The 22,709-nt window shown below is 38.2% G+C and overlaps 1 protein-coding gene across 13 annotated transcripts in view; it reads left to right on the forward strand.

The window, feature by feature from the left end:
- MBD5 (methyl-CpG binding domain protein 5) overlaps positions 1-22,709 on the forward strand; it is a 429,916-nt gene that overhangs the window by 368,577 nt on the left and 38,630 nt on the right. For 10 of the 13 annotated variants that reach the window (XM_071220653.1, XM_071220654.1, XM_053918640.2 and 7 more), the window contains 4 exons: positions 9,551-10,220; positions 13,643-13,745; positions 14,749-14,929; positions 19,210-21,342. In XM_071220653.1, coding sequence (XP_071076754.1) covers positions 10,108-10,220; positions 13,643-13,745; positions 14,749-14,929; positions 19,210-21,342 — 2,530 coding nt within the window. In that variant the 5' untranslated portion in view covers positions 9,551-10,107. The remainder of the gene's footprint in view (positions 1-9,550; positions 10,221-13,642; positions 13,746-14,748; positions 14,930-19,209; positions 21,343-22,709) is intronic. The other 3 variants (XM_071220651.1, XM_071220656.1, XM_071220652.1) reach the window with 2 other exon arrangements.

Genomic DNA, 22,709 nt, shown 5'->3' on the forward strand with positions numbered 1-22,709 from the left:
CCTAGAAAACGTTCCATGTGCATTTGAAAAGTATGTATGTTCTGCTACTTTGGGGTGAAATGCTCTGAAGATGTCAATTAAATCCATTTGATCTAGTGTGTCATTTACAGCCACCATTTCTTTGTTGATTTTCTGTCTGGAAGATCTATCCACTGATGTCAATGGATTGTTAAAATCCCCTAGTATGACTGTGTCACTGTCAGTCTCTCCCTCTATGTCCATCAATATTTGCTTTCCATATTTAGGTGCTCCTGTGTTTGGTTCATAGATGTTTACTAGGGTTATATCCTCTTGTTGGATTGCCCCCTTTATCATTATGTCGTGTCCGTTTACATTTACACTCTTCTGCACTGAAAGAGCAAGGACATCGAGACCTAGAGAGCTTCCGTGATCAGAGCAGGAAAGATGTGCTTGAGGTATCCTGATACAACTGTATAAAACATATAATGTACATGTGCTGGGGGAGTTTGGAAAACCTGGCAGAGATTAGGTCTCTCACAAAGGATCTATCTGAGAGATGTGTTTTAGAAGAGGTGGCTGCACAGTGAAGATAAGAACCAATTAGAAATAATAACCAGAGTGAAAATGAGACTGACTGATCCATAGGAAGGTTGTTTTTTTAATGGAAGATCTAACTGCAAGATAAGTGTGTTCATAAGTAAAAATGCACGGCTTGAATAAATAGGTGAAAGGTGAAACAGATGGGAAGGCTGGAAGAAGGGGGCTGGCTCAATACTATGAAGGAGCTGTTTGAATCATTGGTATACAGATGAAAGATAATTGAATAGGGGAAATAATATTTAGGGTTACTGTAACAAGCATCATTTAACTAATAATGGTGGAAAGATTATGAGTATATCCATTTATTACCAAATCAAATGATAATTATTTTGTAGCCACCCAGACAGTACTCTCCAAAATGCTTATGCTGGTGCTATTTCTTTAATCCAATCATATCCGTCATTGTGGGCACATACTGTTTTGGAATTTAAGTATAGAGGTAGGTTTTCTGTACTACTTGTTCTCCACTGGAAAAGATGAGGTGTTCACTCTTGCAAATGTAGGAATGGAGTAGACTTCATATTTAACCGGAAATGTTTCATGAGCTAATGAAACACAGTATTAAAAAGTATAATGATAATTTAGATTTATATAACATATTAAATATTGGTGTATTACCCAACTACATAGTCTCACCTTGATAAATCAGTAGTTCATTGGGTATTCGTTCTCTCCTGCTAGGCATTCAAGTAAACCTACTGAACACAAGATCGATGTGTGATGTCATCATAAACATTTATTAGAATTTACTCATATCACGATTCAAAAATCAATTCATTATTTTTACCGTTAATTCTGTGTGACATTATTCAGAATATTTATTATGTTTGACGTTATTCAGAAAGATGTGTGAAGAATTATCTGCTTAATTATTTTCATGATGTCCTAGTCATGAAATTTTTTAAGTTATCTTCATGATGTTTTGGGCATAACTTTAAAAATTAATATCAACACTTCAAGCGAGTTTATTCTGAGGCTGACAAGAATGTCAGTAAAGCAGATTGAGAAAAAGGTTCATTGCATTAATTAACATCATGTTTAATTTTTATATTGTTACATTTATTTATTTTAGTGCTTCCTTTAGTAATTCAATTAAAACGTATGTGTGTATATATACCACTTAATAAATAAAACTCATACATAAAGTTAGCATATTAATTTTCTTAGAAACTCTCATACTTTTTCTACACTCAGAGATTATGAGATCATTAGGGACAAATCTAAAGCAAAAAATCCTTTGTTTATTTTGTCTAAATACATACTCATTGGCCTCTGTTGGCTTATTTTAAAAATGTTTCATTTTAGACATGTGTTGCTATAACTTGATATGCATACATCGTAAAAACCAGAGTATAAAATTATGTTAACTCATTAGAATATGCAGAGTCCGAAACTGGGAGTATAAAATGGGCCTAGAGAGACAAGATTCCTGCCCTGAGGGAGTTTTACATTCCTGTGGGTAGAGATAGTCAGTAAAGCAAACAACTAGAACAGGAACAGAATCAGAGACATGGAGATCACATGGAGGGTTTTTAGTGGGGAGGGGGAGGAATAGGGAAGAAAAGGTATAGGGAAGAAGAAGCATAATTGGTAGGCATTAAATAGACAGGGAGAGGTCAAAAATGATATAGGAAACAGAGAACTCAGAGAACTTATATATACAACCCATGGACATGAAGGAAGCAGGGGGGATGCTGGAGGGTTGGGGGTGCAGGGGGGAGGGGGGATAAAGGGAGAATAACTGGGAAAACTGTAATAGCATAATCAATAAAATAAAATTTTTAAGAAGAAAAAAATCAGATACTAAGAGGAGTCAGTGAATTAACAAAGTGTGAGCAAGTACTGAGGGTTTACAGAATCGTCTCTGTAACATGGTGACATCTAATTAGAACTCCTCATGGTCAGAAAAAGCCAGTGTAAAGAAATCAAGTCACTAAAGTTCAATTAACCACAAGCCAATTCTCGTATTCTAATATGCATAATGAAAAGAAGCAGGAAAATAAAACATTGGTAGAATTATGACATATATTCTCCTTAGAACACACACCACTTTTTGAATTAAATTATTATTACTACTAAAACTGTTTGTGAAATAAATGTAAATTATGTTATAAGTATAAGATCTATCCTTTATCCAGAATATTGGGCTATTGTCTGGTGGGCTTAGCCCAAGCCTTGTAAACAAGGTGGGCCATAACGGAATCTTTAGGACAGGTGGAGGGAAGATGTTGTAGATATGTAGCTTTTTATGTTAAATTTATAAAAATTGGAAAAGAGGAAAAACTGCGTTTTATAATACAAACTATAAAAATAGAGCTTGACTAAATCTTGAATGATGAGTTTATATAGAAGAAAAGTTACCAGAATCTTGGAGGCACAAAGAGTGTATTTTACTATTTAGCAGAAGAGGGTGTGTATGGGTGTCCAAAGTTTGAGAAATATGGCCTGAAGTGCTTTCTTAAAACTACCCTCGTAGCACTTTTAAGAAGTTTATGAAGAGCCCTAAAATCATCCAATTAATTCTATTTTAACAAATAATTCTAAGTAAATTATCCAACTGGCCAAAGATTTATGTACAGGAATATTTATCTCAGATTTATTTATAATTGTGAGAATTTAGGAGAAAAATCTATGTAATTAAATTATATGCAATTATCCAAGAAAATTCTATCCAGCAATTAAAACCTGTATTTTTGGAAAATATTTAATGCCATAATAAAATGCTCAGGACAAAAATAAAATACAAAGTGGTAATGATTCAATGTTTAAAGGAAAAAGACATACTTATACTTAGAAAAAAATTGGAATCAATATAACTACTTCAGAGAGCCATTTGGCATTGCCTGTAAAGTTGAAAATGTGCAGACCCTAACCAAAAATTAATATGATTGATATACCAATAGATAAATAGTTATATACTCACACGATAAAATGCTATTCAGATGTTAAATATTAATGAATTGGATCAATATATCTGCAACAGAGATAGATTAATATATCTCAACGCAGCTCTCAAAATAATGTTGAATTTTATAAAGCAAGTTGCAGAATGCTCTATATGTATAGTAACATTTATGTAAAAATTTAAAACACATGCAACAATACCACATATTGCTTACATCTATAACGAGGAACAAACGTACAAAAGCAGAGCCTGGCAGCATGCAGACCAGAATCCTGACGGTGGCTGCCCTCGGGGTGGGCGGGAGGAGGGTGAGACTAAAGTGCGAAGTGTGCTTCTAAGGTTTTCTAAAAACAGTGACTGGAAGAAGGTACAAGTGTGTTCGCAGTGGTTATTATTCAGAAGTAAGATTACAGTTCAATTTTTATTTTCATTTTTAAACTTCTCTGCATTTCCAAACTTGCAAAATAAATGTTGAGAAAGTTAGTGCCACATAGATAAATAAACAATAGCTATATAGTCACGGGGCCTGTGACCCATAAGGGGTTCCTGAGGCACTTACAGTGGAGCTGCCTCTAGAAGGCTCAAGAGTAAGCAAAAAAGTATGATCCTCCCACAGACAAAAGGAAGTGGAGGGCTGGCTGGCTGCATCGTGTGGTGATGTAAAACCGGCCCTGTCTTGCGAAGGGAGGATGGGCATTATTCTAAGCCATGGGTCTCAAGGGTCAGCATGCGTCAAAATCACTTAGAGGGCTTGTTAAAAAACAGATTGCTCCCCGCCCCCAGCCCCACCCCCTCCAGAGTTTTGGATTCAGGAACTCTGGGATCAGGCCTCTGAATTTTGCATTTCTGACAAGTTTCTAGCTGTTATTGACAATAATGATGCTTGTCTCAGGACCATGCTTTGAGAACTTCTGGTATACTCAAAACCCCAGCCATCAGGTATTTGTATTTTTGATTGCTGAAACATGAGGGAGACATTTGGCAGTAATCACTCGGATGTTATTATCTGGCAGATCCACAAATTACTTAATGGAGCCAGCCAGCCAGTCTCGGGGAAGTTGGAGTCACATCCAGAGAGCAAGCAGACTAAAAAAAAAGAAGTCATCAAATGGTCAGAAAATTCAAAAGTAGAGAAAATGAGAGCTGGTCCAGTCTAATGATCAGAGACCATTGAAGAGATTTCTTTAGGAAGAGGCAGGTAATAAAATGAGCATTAAAAGGCACTGTTAAAAAAATGCAAACAGGTTCGGTCATCAGAGTCTGTTGCTATTTGACAACACTGGGAGTCCAGGATGACCCTTCCTTGCTCTCCCCATCCTTTCTCATCCTCCCTCACCCCACTTTCCTTTCTGTTCTCCCACACTGAGCAACCTTTAGTGCCGAGCATTACCCTGGGCTTTGGTTAAAGTGGTGTCTTACTATCTTTGTACTACAGCACATGGCATAGTATTGAGTACACAATAGCCGCTCACTAACTGTTGAATGAAATATGAGTAAACACATATGTGATCAGAAGAGGTCATGGTTAAAGGCGCAGTGAATGGGAGACAGAAATAGGATGCTATACCTGCAAATGAGAAGCACAGACACAGTGGAGTCGGCCCAACAACACAAATTGCCGGCTTGAGACACCATTTGGGAATGTTACTACTTGGCACTTTTCTTTATATGCTACGTTTTTCCCAATAAGTTTTTGCTACTTTTCCCATTGCCTTGCCAGTGTTTTCTACACCGATACTCATGGTTCCCCAATTTCAGCTAAATGTGAGTATGCTTCATTATGGCATTTTTAATCTGTCTCAGACCTGAAACTGCATATAAGGCATATGCCTAATATGTGATGCCATTTACTATAGGGCATTCTCCTGCTTTCCCGATGAAGAGGTCCAAAAAGGTCTGGCTTTAACTTCCATATGTAGACTTTTAGGAACATAGATTGAGCAGTTATGTGTCTGTTTACACTGTTTAATTTGTTGATTGTTATGCATGCATATTTAAACATATCTAAAATGTTAACTTTTTATTTAAATTTTTTGAAACAGTTTTAGTACTTCCATATGAATCTTAAATCTTTTAACACACCTTGCTTCCATTAAGTTATTTGAAATATAATACTTTTTTGAATCTGGGGATGATGCTATCACTGGAAATTTTTATCACAAACCACAAGTTCCTCTCATATAACACTGGAACACTTTTTGCATTCATTTTTTTAGTGTAGTTTCATGAGTCCCACAGTGTAATCATATACTATATATTAAACTGACTATAAAAAGTCTTGTTTACAGCAGCTCTATTCCTGGTCAGGGCCTGGGTTGCAGGTTCAGTCCCTAGTCAGGACACATACAGAAGGCAGCCAATCGGTGTTTCTCTCTCAACATTGATGTTTCCCTCCCTCTCTTTCTCCCTCCCTTCTCCTCTCTCTGAAAATCAAAAAAAAAAAAAAAAGAAGAAGAAAACAAGTCTTGTTTACCATATCAAATAATGCTAGCATTTGTGATACAACATTCTCTGCAAGGATTACATAGTAAATCTTTTTAAAAATTTATTTGCCATCTTTTTTACTGAACAGATCCACTAAGATGACCTCTTACAAGCATTCTACACTAGCAGTGATTCCTGCTGGTTCAAGCCAGTATGTGCTCCCAAAACAATACCTTATGACTCAGGAAAGGAATTAAGAGAGCATCCCATAGTAGAAAGGAGCTTGTAAATCTTAGCTATAAAGCAACTTCCACTCTAGCATTCAAGAATCGTGGAGGAAAACCTTTTATATTTGGAAATCTATGTTTATTTCCTTTTAATTTTTTGCTTTAAAATAACACCTTTTTATCTTTAGGCCAATATGATGATTAGAAAAGAAAAGTCAGTCACAGGGGTATGTGGAATCAAGAAGTGACCAAATGTGATTGGATTAACACACAACTTTCCAGCTGTCGGGTCATAAGAAGTTTTGAAAGAGATGTTTTTATTGTGAGTTAGAAGGAGGGTTGTGTGAGTGTGTGTAATGCCATAATTATGGGTCAACCGCTAGTAATTAGAAAGTTGCAAGGGGGGATTTCCAGTCAGGATGACAGCACAGGTAAATGCAGGGCTCACATCCTCCACAGCCACATCAAAATCACAACCAAACTACAGAGCAACCATCATTCGGGGCCTCCTGAAACTAGCTGAATGGAAGTCCTACTGATCTAAAGAAGAAGCCACATCGAGACTGGTAGTTGGGGTGGAGATGCAGAACAGGCTGGTCCCACACGTGGCAGATAAAAACAGGAAGGATATCTTGACTATGGAGGTGCCCCCTGAGGATCGAGGGGTCCCAGCCCCACACCAGGCTCCGAAGCTCAGGGTTCCAGTGACAGGAGAAGTCCTCACAGCTTCTGGCTGTAAAACCCAGTGGGAATTGAGGCTGAGGGAGATGAAAGGCTTCGAGAGTCCCAGGCATTCCTCTTAAAGGGTCCACATAAGGAAATACTTGGACGTACTACCTCTGAGCTTCAGCACTATGACAGCTGCTCTAAAGGCACCAGGGATGTATGGGGAGGAACTGAATTGTCTGGCATCAGGGAAAAAGGTGGGGGTCAGCTTTCTCCCCGACAGAAATGCTGGCAGAGGCTATTATTTTTTTGGTGAGCCCTTCTCCCCACCAACCCAGCAGGCAGGTGCCGTATCTCAGTCTCCATCAACCTGGCTATCACTGTTCCCCCAATCCTGGTGATTCCCTGAGGACACACTCCACCCAGTTTACAAGCCCACCCATGCCATTCCCAGTAGCTTTTCCATACAAATGACCTCTCTTGCCACATGCTTCAGACTTTCCTGAAATCTCTCAAACAAGCAGCATCTGGCCGCTGTGTACCCTGTGCCTCTGCTCAGTGGCCCCAGGCCTGGCACCAGCCGGAGCTGGCCTTAGTTCGCAGCTTGGCCTCTCCAGGGTACCTCTGAGCCCAGCTCAAGTGGCAGCCATCTGCAAATAACTCTATAGCCCATTCCAGGTGGCTCTAGGCAGGGTACAGGTGGTGTCTGACCTTGCACTTCTAGGAGGCCCCAGAGCCAGTATGCCCAGTGGACAGCTTCAGACCACACTGGATTACAACCTTGCCACCTCCACAAGCAGCACACTCAAGGGGCAGACTGGGTAAGCAGCAAAGCCCCACTAGAGCAAGTCCTGCTCCATAGGGTTGGTTCCTGCATAGCAGCTCCTCCACTATAGTCACAGCTGATCCTCGCAGCCAGTTGGCCTAGGGGATTAGTCCCTCCCAGGGATACCAACAGCAGTCAAGGCTGAACTACAACAGACAGTTCACACAAGGGCACACCTGAAGCACCAAGCCTGGGTAACTGGAGGGGGCTGCACCATTGAGCCCTACAGGGCACCAACTACACAAGGCCACTCTACCAGTCCAGGAGATATAGCAGCTCTATCTAATGCATAGAAACAAACATAAGAAAGCAGGCAAAATTCAGAGGCAAAAATAAAGGTCCCAAATGAAAGAACAGGAGAAATCTGCAAAAAAGAACTTAAATTAAATGGAGACAAGCAAATTACCAGATACAGAGTTCAAAACAATGGTTATAAGGATGCTCATGGGACTTAGTGAGAACTTGAAGGAACTTTGTGAGAACTTCAACAGCGTGAAAAAGGACATAGAAACTCTAAAAAAGAACTAATCGGAAATAAAGGATACACTAACTGAAATGAAGAATAATTTATAGGGAATCAACAACAAAGTAGATGAAGCTAAGAATCAAATCAACAATTTAGAATTTGAGGAAGCAAAAAACACCCAATCAGAACACCAAAAAAAAAAAAAAAAGAATGCAGAAGATAAGGCTGGAATAAGGAGCCTCTGGGACAATGTCAAGCATTCCAACATTCACATCAAGGGGGTGTTGGAAGGAGAAAGAAATTGAAAACCTATTTGAAAAAATACTAACAGAAAACTTTCCTAACTTGATGAAGGAAAAAGACACACAAGTCTACAAAGTGCAGAGAGTTTCAAACAAGGTGAACCCAAAGAGGCCCACACCAAGACACATCACAATTAAAATGCAAACATTTAAAGACAAGGACAGAATCTTACAAGCAGCAAGAGAAAAAAGCAGTTAGTTACTTGCAAGGGAGTTCTCGTAAGACTGTCAGCTGATTTCTCAACAGAAACTTTGCAGGCCGGAAGAGAGTAGCAAGAAATATTCAAATGCAATACACAAATTATGTATTGTAGAACTGTACACCTGAAAGCTATATAATTTTATTAACCAATGTTACTCCAATATATTCAATAAAAAGGAAAAAATATTCAAAGTGATGAAAAACGAGGACTTACAAACAGGGTTTACTCTACCTAGCAAAACTGTCATTTAAAATCAGAGGACAGATAAAGAGCTTTCCAGACAAGGAAAGGCTAAAGAAGTTCATCACCACCAAACCAGTATTACATGAAATGTTACAGGGTCTTCTTTAAGGAGAAGGGGAAAAAAAGATTAAAAATATGGACAATAAAATGACAATAAATACAAATCTATCAATAATTGAATCCAAAAATCAAAATAAACAAGCAGAACAGAAACAGACTTATAAAACAAAGAACATTTGGATGGTTGCCAGATGGGAGTAAGGGTTGGGGAAATGGGTCAAAAAGGTGAAGGGATTAAGAAGTAGAAAAGGGTAGTTACAGAACAGTCACAGGTAGTAAAGTACAGCATTGGGAACACAGTCAATAATATTGTAATAACTGTGTGTGGTGTCAGATGGGTATTAGATTTATCCGGATGATCACTTAGTAAGTTCTGTAATGCCCAATCACTGGGGTGTTCACCTGAAACTAATACAATATGTCAATACAATATGTCAACTGTAATTAAAAAATGTAAAAAATGATTTTTTAAAAAGTTGCATGTGGTGAAAAGCAAGCAAATTGGTTTAAGTGAATTGTTAGATAAAGAAAACAAGTTGAATTTGTGATTTTGATGACAGAAGACATCAAAACAGTTTGGTACGCTTATCAGTTTATTTATAAAAGTGTGCAGGTTCTCAGTTTTTCAACATTCAATATACATCTTATATATTTATATATGTTTCAGGCTATATTATTGGAATTTTGAAGACATGAAAACATCAGATGAGCCAACCTCCAACATCTTGGATTCAGATTGGAAGATGAAGAGAAAGTTTAAAGAATGTGGCCTCTAAAGGCGGGTAGTACCTGGAAATATTAACCAACTCACATTGTAAAAATGAGACCGATTTCTAAACAGTAGAGATTATTTTAGTCCAACATCAAGGTTCAAGACAACATGTTGAACTAAAAACTACACTCCTCCCCTCCCCCACTTCAGACAGGTACCAGCATTGGTAAATATGGTTTTCCTTAGTCAGAAGCACTCCTTTTTACCCATGTAGATCATTCTTAGGAATTAAATATTGGTTATTTAATGTAGATTATAATGGGAAACTGATTTTTTCCACAATGGCAGATTTCAAGGACTTGGTTCCAAACTGAGCCGAAGCATCCCAGTGCATTTTGTAGTCTGGGAACAACTATGCTGCATTGGCCATTTTTGAAGGCCATCATGCCCTGTAATATAAGGATATCATCTTATTGCTGATATCTTTGGAGAGTCCCAAGCAGATACAGAAAATGAATGGAGGCAAGGAGTGTGACGGAGGGGACAAGGATGGAGGTCTTCCAGCTGTACAAGTTCCTGTGGGTTGGCAGCGCCGTGTGGATCAAAATGGAGTTCTTTATGTCAGGTGAGCCCTTATTATTACCTGTGTTGCCTCCAAGTTTGCAGTCCCCAAATTAAGGAGGTAGAGTCTGTTCCTCTGAGTGAGCAAAATATTGTGACTGACAGCACCTCAAATAAATTTGAATAAATGAACTTTGTGCTAAAAATATTCAGGTGATTTTAATCTGTACTATTTTGAAATGTAAATTGCCCTAGGTTAAAGAAAGAATTTTTATGCATTACTTGTATTTATATAATGTGTCATTCTACTTATCACTGTAACAAGGATAAAGAAAAATATAAAGATTTCTAAGAGAAACATAGGTGTCATTACCACATTCACAAGAAAATGTAAATACTAGAAACAGAACTAATGTCTCTTGACAATGTGATTCTGTCCTTCATGGTGCTTCAGCTGGATTTTCTGATGTGAGGTTAATGTTTTCATCTTCAGGCAGTTTTAATGATTTAGACGCCTTAATGCCTAAAAATTTCCCAGTTTTTTTCTGCACAGTTTTTGAGCTATGCCTTTGCAGATTACAGTAAAAAAAAAAAATCATGATGTAGATGGCTCTTCATCTCTCATACACAACAAATCATACAAATAAAGTGCAAATGCCTACTCTTTTAAATTTTGAAGGCAGATATCTCTTACAGAACAAGTTGAATGGAATAACTAAACTGTTGGCAAGAAGTTTCAGTCTCATTATCAAATAACTGATACCGGAGTTCCTTACATAGTAGCTTATCAGTAGAATATGAAAAGTTACAATGCCATAAACCTTTCTTTATGATACAAAATACAAATTATTAGAAATAGACTTAGAACTTTTTTAACAATATCACATTGCATCATTATATTAATGCTGTTACTCGTAGTGCAGTTATGTGTATCTCTGCTTCAGTGGAATTCTCCATTTGTGCAAAGATATATTTATATGAAAGAGGTATTTGCTATTATATAAACATAAATGGTTTCATGTCATAACTCAAAATTCAGTTCAGATTCTCTCTGGGTTGGTTTTATGTTAAGTGTTTCTTAACAATTGAAATTCTTTTGCACATTAGTTTTGTTGGTTTGCTTCTGGGAATGTTAAAGATGCGCCCTATGTTAATTAGAGGGAAGGAATAAGGAGGCAGGGGGTGCAGAGCTTGTCCCACGGTGGGTAAGACGGACACATGGGGTGACTTTCTCAAAGTGTTCGTATTGCCCATGCTATTACCACACCACCAGAAACACTTGGTTATTAATATAATGTAGCAAGGTGTGTGTGATTGTTTATATTTATGACCGTTCGCGTCTATAAGGAGCAAGTATGTGTTCATCTTAGAGTAAATGACTCTAAGCTCTTGATAATCTAATTTTTTTACTTCATCTTCATTCCAGTGAAAAGCAGATCAGCTTTCTGGACTCTTGAAAACTCAGTTAAACCCTGGGGTGGGGGGAATTGGTGGGGGTAAATGCAGACAACTGTACTTGAACAACAATAAAATAATTTTTAAAAAATAAAATAAAATTTACTTAAGAAAAAAACTAAGTTAAACCACGTTAAGTCTAGGAATCTGTCAGTTATCTTTTTCTAGGTTTTCCAGGCATAGGCGGACTTTGCTGTGTATTAGTGTGAGGTAGCGTAAGTTCTCCAAATCCAAGGCTACGCTAAGAATTCTCTTCACAAGTAACTCTGCCAGATAAGCTAAAACACTTTCAAATAAATTAAGCCAGGATGGGTTCAATCTGTTTGTATATAACTGGTGACGTTACTACTTGAACGCATATAGGAGGCTAGCCCCCTTCTGTAGCCCCCTCTCAATGTGCAGTGTGCCGGTAATTTTTAGGTTTGTCTTCAGCGGCTCGTGCCTCAGGGAGGCATTGAGGCCCCACAGTCAATTTCCCACCTGCTTCCAACCTCCTAAGCTTTATCTATGCCTTAAGACTTATAACTATTTGTTATGTTAATTATTACTCCCAAACGTTAATTAAAGAGGTTCAGCTAAAGAGAAGAACCAAACCGACTGGTTGAGAGGAAGTGTTTTTAAGTGTCTAGAGTGCTCTGATGGAATTTAGGAGCTCTTGTCTTCGGTTTTAATTTTCCAGTTAAATTCCCCTAGGATTCAGTCTGTACATTTTCTTTAACTGTAAAATGTTAGACAATTTCATGTCACAAAACTCATGAACTTTTCAAGGAACTCTGTGGTGATCTTATTTTATTTAAATTACTAGGGCTCCAAAACATCTATCGCATCCTTAACACTGGAGTAGAACTCAAGTCTATAATATGGGAATTATGACTTTTTACAGACCATTTGAAAAAATTTGTTAGCCTAAGTAAATGAATGAGTGAATTGACACAGTTGAGGATTTTCATTGAGGTTTTGTACATGCGTAAGTCACTTACATGATTGTCTGTAAATAAAATATGAATTGTATTTTAAAGCTGGCTCATGTATAGATGCAAACTACCTGTAGTAGAATAGTCTACCCCTAGTAGTGTAATGCTTTGTATTATTTCTGGTCAAGTCCAAATTTGATCAGAAGGCTTAAGTGAAGGTTTTGGTAAGTAGTCATAAATAGAAAATATTCTTGAATGAAAAGTATATAATAATTTTCAAGGTTGTAAAATCAATATTTTAATAACAAACATCCTAAAATGCAAATTATCTATTTTAAACTACCCCTCATTGTGAATAAAAATTGAATAAAAGTAAAGAGTGATGACTTCAGAACACAACCCATTTACCAGCCAAAAGAGCTGGCTGGCGCCTTTCAGCCACTGAAACCCTGTTTCCTCATGAGTCCCCTCAGCCTTCGTCAGCTCTGCCTGGCTCCTCTCTCCTTGTCAGGGCCGTTCGGCTCTTCACTGTAATTGGAGTTGAGCCGCACAGATCTGTCTTCAAAGAAGCACATGGATGAGGGAGAAGAAAAAAGAAACCTATTTTTACATAGGGGCAACTCGGTCCTAGTCTCCAAGATTAAAGGAGAGAACTTGCTAGCTCCAACTTTTGTGCACTTAGTGACTTTCTGGTTTGACCTCCAGTGTGTTCCTAAATTTCCGTTTTTCCTCCAACAGCTTTAAAAGTAATCTTCTGGTTTAAAATGATAATGATTACCTTCATGTAGTTTTCTTGTTTCTTTCTTGTTTGCTTCTATCGTCTTTTCTTAAGAATAGCATTTTCCCCAATCTAGTCCATTTTTGGTTTTCAGAATACTTCTATTTAATTTTCTATAAAGATCTGTATTTTTCTGAGACATATTTTGGTTCAAAAGAAAGAGTGATAGTGCTGAAAGGCTGTAATTTAGTAGCTAACGTAATATTGACAAAGCAAATGCTTTTCCTTAGTAGGAAAATATTATCCCATGAAGGAAGTAAGACTATAAATTATGCCTTTTTTCACATAATATGTGCAGTCGGAATTATTTCCTGATGTTTTGTAAAATTATTTTTACAGTCCCAGTGGGTCTTTGTTATCTTGCTTGGAGCAGGTTAAAACATACCTGCTCACTGACGGAACATGCAAGTGTGGCTTGGAGTGTCCTCTTATTCTTCCCAAGGTAACCGTTTCACAACAGGTCTCTCAGCATTTCTTTATTTTTTAGGTGTTTTGTGTATTTGCTTTTCTCATTTGACATTTCATTTTTACATTATGTCTCCAATCACATATGCCTTTTAAAGTCTAATTAGATATCTTTTGCATGCATTATAGAATACTTAGTGACTGTGGAAAATGGTTCAAATCCCGGACTCATTTTTAAATATTTTGTATTAAATACTTTGTTAAAACCTGTTTTGCCCATTTGATTAGAGCTATACCGATGTTTACCATTTAGCAGTGCAGTATTTTCTTTCCCTACTCTGACTGTTCAATCGGCAATGATAAATCTGCCACCAATGTTTCTAAAATCACAAAGCTAATATGTGAAACTGTTTTACTCCTTTGCAAGGTAGAAAGTAAAAATTGTGTTAAATGATAAAATATTACTACTATAGAAATAGGTCATTGTTCTCTGAGTATCTATTATAGTGCCAGTTTTAGAATTAGGGTTAATAGACACTTTTTTTCTTTTTATTTGTGTTAACTTGAAGCATCTCATAAGTATGTACACAATAAATAGTATGTTTTTAAAATAGAGAAATAGATTTTTAATAGGTAAAAAAGTAATGTTAATATAGTAATAAAATTAAGCCAAAGGAAAAGTTAGCACCTGGAAATGTCAGCTTGTGGATTTTAAATTGAACTTCGCCTATTTTTATACTGTTATAACATCGGGAAATACCTATAATGGCAACATTATCAGATGGCATATCTTCGCATATATTTATCTTGGCTATCTTAGAATTAGGATAATTTTCATTACTTACTGTAACCGCTAAAAACCATGAGTTCAGCAAAAGTATTTACCAAGTTATATAAAGTTGCTTTTCTTAAATTTAAAAACTGGAGAAAATTTTATTCAGATTTGTGGCTTAATCTATGTAAAGAAATTCTTTAAACAAAGGATCTTTTTATTTAATGCTTTCACAACATAACTCTAAACAAAGGCTGTCCTTTTCCAGGTGTTTAATTTTGATCCTGGAGCTGCCGTGAAACAAAGAACTGCAGAAGACGTTAAAGCAGATGAAGATGTCACAAAGCTATGCATACACAAAAGAAAAATCATCGCAGTGGCCACACTTCATAAAAGCATGGAAGCCCCACATCCTTCTCTGGTGCTTACCAGTCCCGGAGGAGGAACAAGTATGTAACACCGCGAAGCGTTTAGGAACTTGCCTCCCCACCACTCTCCTGGAGGAGTCATGAGAAATCACTTTGCCAAGCGTTTTCCAAGTCCACTTTTCAAACATGCACATGGCTGTTAAAGTTAGGAATGTTTTATCATTTTATTACAAAGGGCAAATTCGCATGAATTTCTGAAAAACTCTCATGAATTTGTTTCCCAAAATTTCCTGTCCAAATCATCTAGTTAAACAATTAGACTAACCATTGATTAGCACATATAAATGTTATGTAGGTATAGAGCTCAGCTAACAAAAAGAAAATGCCACAGATTTTTAGGAAACTAATGTAGCCTTTATTGGAGTGTATTGTTATCAAATGCTCAAATGCAGCTAGCAATATTTTCAAGAACTAGCGGTATTATTTTTCTGTCATTTAACAGCTATTTATTGAACACCTACTAACAGATCTTACCTTGTTGGCAACTTTTTGTGCCTCCCCCAGCATGCTTGTATGTGTGCATGCATGCTTTCACTTTCTAAAAAAGCCAAAGATGCAGAAAACTTGCATGAACAGATCATTGAATAACGTGCCCTTCATCTAGATTCACTAATTAACAATTTTGTTGCAGAAATTGCAGATGTTGTAAAAATTGACCCCTAAATAGTTCAATACACAAGGACATTCTCCTCATAAACCAAAATCTAATTATCACATTCAGAAAATGTAACACTAATATAATATTATCTAATATGTAGTCTATATGCAAATTTCTCCAGTTGTCCTAATAATTTCTTATAATTATTTTTGATCCAGTTTTTTTAATCCAGGATGCAATCAGAGATTGTGCACTACAATTAGTTGTGAAATTTCTCCAACCTACGTCAATTCCCCAGTCTCTTGCATTCTTTCCTGGCATTGACATTTGTGAAAAGTCCAGGTCAGGGTTATAGGATGTTCTTCAATTTGGATTTGCCTGATTGGGCCATCATGTGTGTATTCAGGTTAAACAGTCTTTGCTAGGAATACTGCATAGGTGACGTTATGTCCTCCTCAGGAGGCACACAATGTCAGTTTATCCCAGACTGATGACATTAAGTTTGATTGTTTGGTTATAGGCATATCCATCTGACTACTCCATTGTTAAGGTACCCTTTCCCTTTACAATTAATATGTAATCTGTGGAATCATACTTTGAGACTGAGGAACTTCTTTTTGTAAGGGCTAGAGTATTAACTCTCTCTCAAATATTACAGTCTACTTAACACTTGAATAATAATTCAGAATAAAATATGGCCAAGTACCAAAACATTTGTTTATGAAGGAAAAGTGATGTTCTACAAATCTCTGAGAAAAATAGAGATGATGAGTGTAGCCTGTAGTGACAGAGAAAGCCGATTGAACCAATCTGGGAAACGGTAGCATGTAGACATACGAGGGAAATAAGAAAATTCTTGTCCAGAATGCGTAGAAGTGATGATGGGGAAAGTAATCTGACTGGAGGGGAAGTTAAGTCTGTGTAAATAAATTGGGGCCAATACGGACTTGCATACAAAGAGAAGCAGCTGTGACATTGTATAGGTGCAGGTTTACACTCAGAACTCACATGCAGAAGGCAGGGAGAGACAAACTTAGCAGCTGGGAGAGACCTCCTTTCCAATAACCCTCTAACCTTTAAACCTTAACAGGAAAGATCAGGAAAAAAATCGATCCACTAAGGTATGTAAGAAAACAAAATCTTGTAAGGGATTTTCCTTTTTCTTTTAATGAGCTACATTTTTTTTAAATTAAAAGATACTGCAATAAAGGCATTTAATAGTAATAAATTATTTAACAGAAATATCTTGCCACCTTGATGTAACTGTTTTCATTTTTGCATATACTCGTATCTGCTGCTGTTCTCATATCATGTTACATCAACGGTTCTACCTCTTTCTACAGAGTCTACCTTGTTGTCTTTTTAATGAACTTAACAGAGTCATGATTTGGCCCTTGGTCATACTCTATACATAAAAGTTTCATTATTGAAAATAAAGGTAAATATCTAACCGGCACAGGTATAAGATGTATATCTCTATCCCCTTTTAAAATGGTGTACTTTTGGATTAATAACTACTGTTTTATGAGCTTCGGACATAACATTTATTTCACTTTTCTTATTTTAAACTGTTATCATAAGGTTGAACTTTAAATAATTAAATGTTAAGAAGACTCCTATAGTAGTTTTCGCCTCTAACATACATAAACATGTACTTAGTTTCCGCTTGTTCTTTTGAAAGGGCTCCATGAAAGCCCTTGATGGGTAGCTAGCGCTCATACTTACCAACCCTTGTACCACGTGAGTGCCTAACCCGAACGCAACCACAGCATGACTCCTGTTGTGTATTTAGTGTTCCTGTTATTATAAAGACGGCAACCATTTTTCCCCAGGTATGGAAGAAATCCTTTTAAAACCACAGCTATTTTCTAAATTCTGTTGAATATTAAAAAAAAGCCAATGCCTACATTTTTAATCATTTAACTGTAAATAGTTATGTAAATACCCAAGGAAAGACACAAGTCTGTGGCATAGTTACTGAAGAGGACACGTCAGCCCTGTAACAGGGCTGACACAGACACCGTGTTCTCCCCATACACCACACATAGTACCCCATATATGTATTTTTCATGTATGTATTATTTTCATTACAAACTTAAAAAATCTCTTTTTAACAAGAAAGTAAGTTCAGGGGAGTTTATCTGCTACAATTCTCTTATATCATTTGGTTCTCAACTTTTCATGTATTATGTCCAGAAATCACTCTATCGACAACCTTCACCATGCTACAAACAGAAAGCCCACATATTTCCACACTGCATTCTCTTACTTCTTCAATGCACCCTACCTAGACCTCTGTGCACCCCAAGTTGAGAACCAGTGTCTTAGAAGTTATTACATGATTTGATCTGTGTACTACCTAGCATGTAGGAGAAATATAGTTATCTTAAATTTGCAAGTTTTCATTTGAGTAAATATACTTCTGACTGCAGATGAATTCAAATGTACTTGCCAATATGTTGTAAGTCTGAGAGGAGGAGGTGTGGTGTGAGTGGTACCACCCACACCCCCTTGCCTGTGGTAGACACAGCGGGCTCTCACAGAGCCCAGCAAAGCTCAGCATCCTCTTCATCACAGCCCTCTGAGCAGCCACCACCAGCTGACGGGACTGGGCCTATGAAATCACTTGTCTTTGCTATCCCTGCTTTAGAAGGAACAACGTAATAAAATAGTTAAACATACTTAGGGGCTAAAACGCTTAAACCTCGAATTCTGACAAGATAAAGTGAAAGTTCAGTCCGACGTGCCAGCGTGCCTTTGTCCCCTGTATTCTGTCTGATCTCCAAAGGAACTGAAGGGATTCCAGACAGCCAGTGAGGGAGCAGTGTACTCTGTAAAAAGAGAGTTCTCAAACAGAACCCAGTACTGAAGATTTAGCACTCTGACGAAGTTTGCGTGGGAATTCTACCTAACAAGAGAATTGCTGTCTTTTACCTGAGCTGACTGACTAAAGCCATTTTTGCAGTAACGACTGACTAACGGCAGAGAAACTGCACTGTTACGGACTCGATGGGCAGCTAGACATGACTGCAGTATCACTGCATTTACTGGTGTTATCGCTCCCATTATAAAAGATTCTGAATCCCATTCACTTAATTCACAAAAATTAAGACTCTTTTACTCTTACAGTGAAAATGGTGGGATAAGGAAGCATTTCTTGTAGCCATCCGGAGGAGGTTTCAGTAAGAGAAACATTAATAGGGTAACAGATTTTCTGGTGAAAACGGGAATTCATTTTAAATCACCCAAGTAAATATGCCACACAGATAATAATTTTCCATTGTAACTGTGTTCCTAAAAAATTCAAATCCAATAAGATTAGTAACACCATCATTTCCATCTGGGCTGTCAATCTTGATTTTGCATATTCTAAATATTATCGGAATGGCTAATGTCAGCGTGAACTGATTCAGATTTCCATCCTTTCTCCACAGATAAGAGGCAAACAAGTATAATGAGCAGTTAATTGAGAACTTTTAGCCAACTAAGGGAGAATAATGTGCATTTTTAAATCTAAATTTAATGTAGAGTGCAGAATTTCTAGTTGCATAGAGGCACAGCTTCTGTTTGCAGATTTCTATTTCCAGGTGCCCTCCCTTCCTCATTTCCTCCTTTCCTTCCCTCCCCAAAACACCCCCCACACACACAAATACGAAAGAACTTACACTCCTTAACAGACTTTTTTTTCTCTCCCTCACATCAGATGCAACTCCAGTAGTACCTTCACGGGCAGCAACTCCAAGATCCATAAGAAATAAGCCTCATGAAGGAATTACAAATTCTGTAATGCCTGAATGCAAGAATCCTTTCAAGTTAATGATTGGATCGTCAAATGCCATGGGAAGGCTGTACGTACAAGAACTGCCTGGAAGCCAGCAACAAGAACTCCACCCTGTCTACCCCCGGCAAAGATTGGGCAGCAGTGAACACGGACAGAAATCTCCATTCCGTGGCAGCCACGGAGGCCTGCCCAGCCCAGCATCGTCAGGATCCCAGATTTATGGAGATGGCTCAATCTCTCCAAGGACTGACCCACTTGGAAGCCCCGATGTTTTCACAAGAAATAATCCTGGTTTTCATGGAGCTCCCAATTCTAGTCCTATTCACCTGAATAGGACTCCTCTTTCTCCACCTTCAGTAATGCTACATGGTTCTCCTGTACAGTCATCCTGTGCAATGGCTGGAAGGACTAATATACCTCTTTCCCCAACCTTGACTACAAAGAGTCCAGTAATGAAAAAACCAATGTGTAATTTTTCAACTAATATGGAAATACCACGAGCAATGTTCCACCACAAACCACCCCAAGGCCCACCTCCCCCTCCACCTTCTTGTGCTCTTCAGAAAAAGCCATTAACATCTGAGAAAGATCCACTTGGCATTCTTGACCCTATTCCTAGTAAACCGATGAATCAGAACCCTGTTATCATTAATCCAACTAGTTTCCATTCAAATGTCCACTCTCAGGTACCTGTGATGAATGTAAGCATGCCTCCTGCTGTTGTTCCTTTGCCAAGTAATCTCCCTTTGCCAACTGTAAAACCTGGTCACATGAATCATGGGAGTCATGTACAAAGAGTTCAACATTCAGCTTCAACCTCCCTGTCCCCTTCTCCAGTGACATCCCCAGTGCACATGATGGGGGCTGGAATTGGAAGGATTGAGGCATCGCCCCAAAGATCACGCTCATCTTCCACATCATCAGATCACGGAAATTTCATGATGCCACCTCTAGGACCCCAGGCCACTTGCAGTGGTATCAAGGTTCCACCCAGGTCACCAAGGTCAACAATAGGGTCCCCAAGGCCATCAATGCCATCAAGCCCTTCTACCAAGTCCGATGGACATCATCAGTACAAGGATATCCCTAACACATTAATTGCTGGAATGAGTAATGTACTAAATACCCCAAGCAGTGCAGCTTTTCCTACTGCATCTGCCGGAAGTGGTTCTGTAAAGAGTCAGCCTGGTTTGCTGGGAATGCCTTTAAATCAGATCTTGAACCAGCACAATGCTGCCTCCTTTCCAGCAAGTAGTTTACTCTCAGCAGCAGCCAAAGCACAGCTAGCAAATCAAAACAAACTTGCTAGTAACAACAGTAGCAGCAGTAGCAATTCTGGAGCTGTTGCTGGCAGTGGCAACACTGAAGGACATAGCACTTTAAACACCATGTTCCCTCCTACTGCCAACATGCTTCTCCCAACAGGTGAAGGACAAAGTGGTCGCGCAGCACTAAGAGATAAGCTGATGTCTCAGCAAAAAGACTCATTGCGGAAAAGAAAACAGCCACCTACCACGGTTTTGAGTTTGCTCAGACAGTCTCAAATGGATAGTTCTTCAGTTCCTAAACCTGGGCCCGACTTGCTAAGGAAGCAAGGTCAGGGTTCTTTTCCCATCAGTTCAATGTCTCAGTTACTACAGTCTATGAGTTGTCAAAGCTCTCACTTGAGTAGCAATAGTACCCCGGGTTGCGGGGCCTCAAATACTGCTTTGCCTTGCTCTGCTAACCAGCTGCATTTTACAGATCCCAATATGAACTCCAGTGTTCTTCAGAATTCATTGACACAGAACATACCTTTAAGAGGGGAAGCCGTGCACTGCCACAATGCAAACACTAACTTTGTTCACAGTAACAGTTCAGTCCCAAACCACCATCTTGCAGGTTTAATAAACCAGATTCAGGCTAGCGGGAACTGTGGGATGCTCAGTCAGTCGGGCGTGGCTTTAGGAAATTCATTACATCCCAATCCACCTCAGTCAAGAATTTCAACGTCCTCTACTCCAGTGATACCAAACAGCATTGTTAGCAGCTATAATCAAACAAGTTCTGAAGCAGGTATGGTTTTATTAGAAAAAAGTACCCAGAGGTACTAAACTTTTCTACGTTTTTTAAAATTTGTACCAAAATATTTATTATAAGAAATGATCGTTCCCCATTGTGAAATTCTCATCACTTCTTTAGTATTTATAATTTTATTTACAAAATGCTAGGGATTTGTCTATTAGGAAAAAAAATAACAGCCAAGGGGATCCCATGTGTTTCCGTTATTTGTTGTCCATCTGTGTCATTGTGAGCATCAGTCGACTTTCAGTTGGGCACATACCTGTTGGACTGGAAACTGCAGAAGCAGCCATAGAAGGCAGGGCGTGCTGGCTCATCAGCCGTGCACTCGGTCGGTGCCAACATGAAAGTTGCTTCCCCTCGCTTTTGTTTGTATTCAGGTAAACGAAGCTCCTCTTGGAAGACCCAAAAAGGCAAAAATAAGTGGATTTTCTATTCTTGCTGCTGACCAGAAGTAGGTGAATGGATAGGAAAAGGTAACTAGAAGTTGTATGAAGTAGAAAGCTGTCTTCTAATGTGGTTTCTTATCCTAGTTTGCTGTCCTTTATTATTATTTGTTCCAGAAAATTAAAAAATGGACATTGACAACTCCCTTTTTAAAAAGGGTAATAATTTAAGTTTTCTAATAAAAAAAGGCTTGAAAACCTGATTTCCAGAATTTTTGATCTTGAAATTGTTTTTTACAGTTTCCTTGTAGGACTAAACCATTATTTTTAGCATTGACATTAAGGTTTTTGAACCCGAATTTATTGTGTCTCTTCGTCCACTACTAATGAAGACTATTTAAAAGCAGACACATTAGAAGGAGCTGTATTTTGTGCAATAGAGTCGTCAGAAATTGTTATTAAAAACTGTAACGAGGCACAAAAGAGGGAAACTCATTGAGACACCCAAAAATTTTACCATGAAAACAGTAGAATATCCAAAACACAGCACTAGTAGCCATTTGGGAGGTTTGTGAGAAATGACAGGGAGGAAATAAAAGGTGGTTGTAGAGACAATAGTGTTCAGATATGGAAACAGTGGGCTTTAAAACCAGAGTGCTACTGAACGTGAGAAAACTGCTGAGGCTTTTCATGGTACGCTCCTGCGTAGGTCTGGACAGACCGCAGTGTACCGCCCTGCCGGAAGGGCGTTACAACCGTCCTCTCTTCGTTGCTGAGGGTACAATCAAGTGTTCTTTCCCCGGTGTCGCAACTTCACTTGCCATTCTCCACGACTTGTGTTGTGTGTTACGTCCTGTGGTCAGTGTTTAATGAAGACCTATTCATTGACACCTTGTGTTAAAAAGAATGTGAGCGGGGGAAGATAATTGAAATCATTAGTGCCTTCTTGATATTCGTAATCTAAGGAATCTCATG

Source organism: Desmodus rotundus, chromosome 2, assembly GCF_022682495.2.
Source record: "Desmodus rotundus isolate HL8 chromosome 2, HLdesRot8A.1, whole genome shotgun sequence".
Lineage (NCBI taxonomy): Eukaryota > Metazoa > Chordata > Mammalia > Chiroptera > Phyllostomidae > Desmodus > Desmodus rotundus.